Source organism: Nerophis lumbriciformis, linkage group LG34, assembly GCF_033978685.3.
Source record: "Nerophis lumbriciformis linkage group LG34, RoL_Nlum_v2.1, whole genome shotgun sequence".
NCBI lineage: Eukaryota > Metazoa > Chordata > Actinopteri > Syngnathiformes > Syngnathidae > Nerophis > Nerophis lumbriciformis.
The window spans coordinates 1,381,513-1,385,053 of NC_084581.2; the positions used below are offsets into that span (position 1 = coordinate 1,381,513).

The following is a 3,541-nucleotide window of genomic DNA, read 5'->3' on the forward strand; positions in this document are numbered from 1 at the left end:
ACTTTTTATTATTTTAAATGGGTCTTCTGTGGACAATTCAGCCTCATGTCAGCGACTCCCACACTTTGTTTCTGTGGATTATCAATCAGTTTCGTAAACTCATTTTCTTAATTTTTTTAAAATTCACACAATCCCACACAAAAAGCAATCCCAGTGTGAAAGCTTGACCCTCCCCTCCCAGAGGCCCGACTGGAGGCCATGGGTTAATTATCATATGCTTGAACTGGAGAGGGTTGGGGGAAGATGCCTGTTGGGGTGTCGGGGATCATCCCAGCTCCCTGCAGGGTGCAGGACTCGCCGCCTTAGTTCCTGGGGTCCAAAACAAGAAGAAGAAAAGTCCCCCTAGAATGTAAAGTAGCTTCTTCTATCACAGAACTGTGAATTGTACGGTCTAAAAATATACATCACACAGAGGAGGTAATTTGCACTTCATTTATTTGCGTCAATCACTCTGACATGTAAAGAAAACACACGGACTCCACAATAACAGACAAGTGATGTTTGAAAACAAACATGGTCCATTCCGCTTCCACGAGAAGCATAATCAAGTTTTGCTCAATTATACACATATCGATAAAAATATTACTTTTTTTTTGCACAGATACCCCACAATCTTTGCATTGAGACCGTGTCCCACCATACCCAGCAGATGACGCTGTCCTCAAAAAAGCTTGCAACTTCATTGGAGCCACATTGAATTTATAGTGCTGTTTTTGCAGTCATTTTTGTAGCGTGGGGTCTGCCTGAGTTAGTTTATGCAGTCTTTATCTGTCCTTTCACATCTTTGTGGGGCCGTAGAGCCTTAAACACAGAAGTTTGACGCTGCTCTTTGGTTGTCTGAGATTTAGTGGTTTAGTCCATCTGGCTTGGTGCGGGCAGTAGACTCCATAAGGAGGACCAGATTTCTCAATATCCTGTCATCTCATCCAGTTGTACTTGGAGACACCGGGGCACTTCCCTCCAGTGCATCCTAAATCTACCCTGAATCTCCCAACCTGAAGGATACGATTCATCTTCTTCTTAGAACCATAGTTGCCTGTAGATTCTGGTTTTGATGTTAAAAGACAAACTGGACACTCAAAACAAAGTCTATTAAATGCTACATACTGGACGTTCATGGTTAATGATTGCCAGGAAGTTCAAAACGAAAACAAAATGTTATTTTTCTCCTTGTACGACAAAAGCTACACACACACACACACGTGCCTTTCGTAACAATACAAAAAGTCCCTGTGAGTTAATTACCGCGAGGCACTAGAACCAGTCGGTAAGAATGTGAAACCTTGCACAGCAACCAGAAATTATAAATAGGCGAAACCAAGGAGAGTGCTCTGAACGCTTAGTGTAATGAAACCTAAGTTCAAAGCCCTGTGTTTTGCCACACAGCTGTCAACAAAGCTGTCCTGATATGGTACAAGCCTGGCAACAAACTATGCGTAAATCAGAAGCTCCAGAGCATTCTCCCCATTCTGTCAAGTCTTCTCCGTTTGAGAGAAACTTCCACAAGCTGTGAATAAATTAAAAAGGTTTGGTCCACAGCCCGGAGAATCGACGCTCAAACAAAGCAGAAGAACTTTTTCCAACTGCACCTGGAAAAGGTTTTAGTCCGCCTGTCCGACGACTGCCTCTTTTTGGCCTGCCGGCCCTTGTTCTTTATGGCGGCAAAGATGGCCGCATCGAACGCCTCCTTCAGGTTCTTCTGCGTGAGCGACGAGCATTCAATGTAGTCGGCAGCCCGGATCTTTTCCGCCATGTTCTGCGCCCGAGCGCTGGGCACAGGCTTGACGTTGGAGCGGTCCAGGTTGATGAGGATGTTGACGTCCAGAAGGAGGTCCGACTGCGTGCCGACGAGGATAATGGGCGAGGTGGGGTTGTAGGCGCGGATCTCTGGGACCCATTTCTTGGTGATGTTGTGGAAAGAGGTGGGGTTGACCATGCTGAAGCACAGGAGGAAGACGTCTGTGTGGGAGTAGGACAGCGACCTGAACTCGTCAAACTCTTCCTAAATGGAAAGAGTCATGAGTCAACTTTAGGATGAGTCAATCAACACATCAAGCACCCAAATTAAAGTTAAAGTTAAAGTACCAATGATTGTCACACACACACAAGGTGTGGCACAATGTGTCCTCTGCATTTGACCCATCCCCTTGTTCACCCCCTGGGAGGTGAGGGGAGCAGTGGGCAGCAGCGGTGCCGCGCCCGGGAAATCATTTTAGGTGATTTAACCCCCAATTCCAACCCTTGATGCTGAGTGCCAAGCAGGGAGGTATTGGGTCCCATTTTTATAGTCTTTGGTATGACTCGGCCGGGGTTTGAACTCACAACCTACCGATCTCAGGGCGGACACTCTAGCCACTAGGCCACCTAGCCTATGCATTTATTGTGCAAAACTCTTTGGCCGTGTTAGTTTGTTTTTTTTCCTGTTTGTGGTCTTAAATCTGCTCCATATATCAAAACAACACCCTTTGTTGTGAATGAGTGCTTTATAAATACAGTTGACTGACAGGAGAGCTCATTGTTAGTGACACAATGAGGGACATTGTTCCAAAAAGCAGCATGGAAGCACAAGATTGTCGAGATAGAAAGGGAAATTTATGGAAAAAAGACTTTAGTAGTATAATTACTTACATTCCTATGGAACGGGTAATTGTTTAATAATAATTGTATGTAATTGAAATTACAATATTACAAGAAAAAGTCATTATTTTTTCTAAATCATTTGTAATTTTACAGGAAAAAAGTTGTAATATTATACGAAGAAAGATGCAATTTTGTGATAAAACATACATTTGTCAAGAACAAAAGTAATGATTATACAGTATATGATTAGAATACATGAAAATGCCGTAAAATATTTAATGAAAATAAAATGTGTAATTTGTAAAAAAAAAATAAAAGAGTTGTGAAAGAGTTCCAATAATGATAATAAATGGGCTAAAATACATTTCTGTCGGTCCTACCTGTCCTGCTGTGTCCACAAGCTGAACTCGGACTGGGATCCCATCAACTTGGACCTGACCTGTTGGGAACCGGTCGTGACTTAGATTAATAAATCAAATATGAGTTAATAATTAAACATTGTATATTAGTGTAAGTTGATCGTATTATACAAACAAACGTTTAACAAATGTCTCTTACCAGAAAAGACGTCGAAGCCAGTCTGCCGGTAGTCCACCGGGTAGCCGTTGGAAGTGTAGCTGACGATCATGCTGGTCTTGCCCACGGCTCCGTCCCCGACCAGCATGCAGCTGATGACGCCGGGTTCCAGCTCGTCCTCCCGGGTTAGCCCGCAAGCTGAGGGGACGCGGGACTCGTGGTAGAAGTACTCCATATGCGGTGGCATGTCGGGCCGTACAAGGAGCGTTTGATGGCGGACTCAGTCAACCCCTACGGTCGGTACCATCCGGTTTGTTGCATTTACTCTGTCACAGGAGGGATGCGTTCTTCTTTTTATTGAACTTTCCACTCAGACAGGTTGTTTGTTTGCATAGCCACGCCCACTGGACAGCGGCCCTGCTCGCTTCATTAACAGCGGCATCTG

General features: G+C 44.3%; 1 protein-coding gene across 1 annotated transcript; it reads right to left on the reverse strand.

Moving 5' to 3' along the window:
• Positions 1-418: 418 nt before the first annotated feature.
• On the reverse strand, positions 419-3,514 carry rhov (ras homolog family member V). Its single transcript, XM_061929815.2, has 3 exons — positions 3,139-3,514; positions 2,961-3,019; positions 419-2,002 (listed from the first exon to the last, which is right to left on the reverse strand). Exons 1-3 carry the CDS (start codon positions 3,341-3,343, stop codon positions 1,556-1,558), a joined length of 711 nt encoding a protein of 236 aa, XP_061785799.1. The 5' UTR covers positions 3,344-3,514; the 3' UTR covers positions 419-1,555.
• Between the last annotated feature and the right edge of the window lie 27 nt (positions 3,515-3,541).

Coding starts and splice junctions, on each gene's coding strand:
- rhov (XM_061929815.2), bottom strand. CDS start 3,343: ATGCCACCGCATATGGAGTACTTCTACCACGAGTCCCGCGTCCCCTCA. Junction 3,020..3,138: donor TGGCTTCGACGTCTTTTCTG/GTAAGAGACATT, acceptor GGTTCCCAACAG/GTCAGGTCCAAGTTGATGGG. Junction 2,003..2,960: donor TTGTGGACACAGCAGGACAG/GTAGGACCGACA, acceptor CTTTCCATTTAG/GAAGAGTTTGACGAGTTCAG.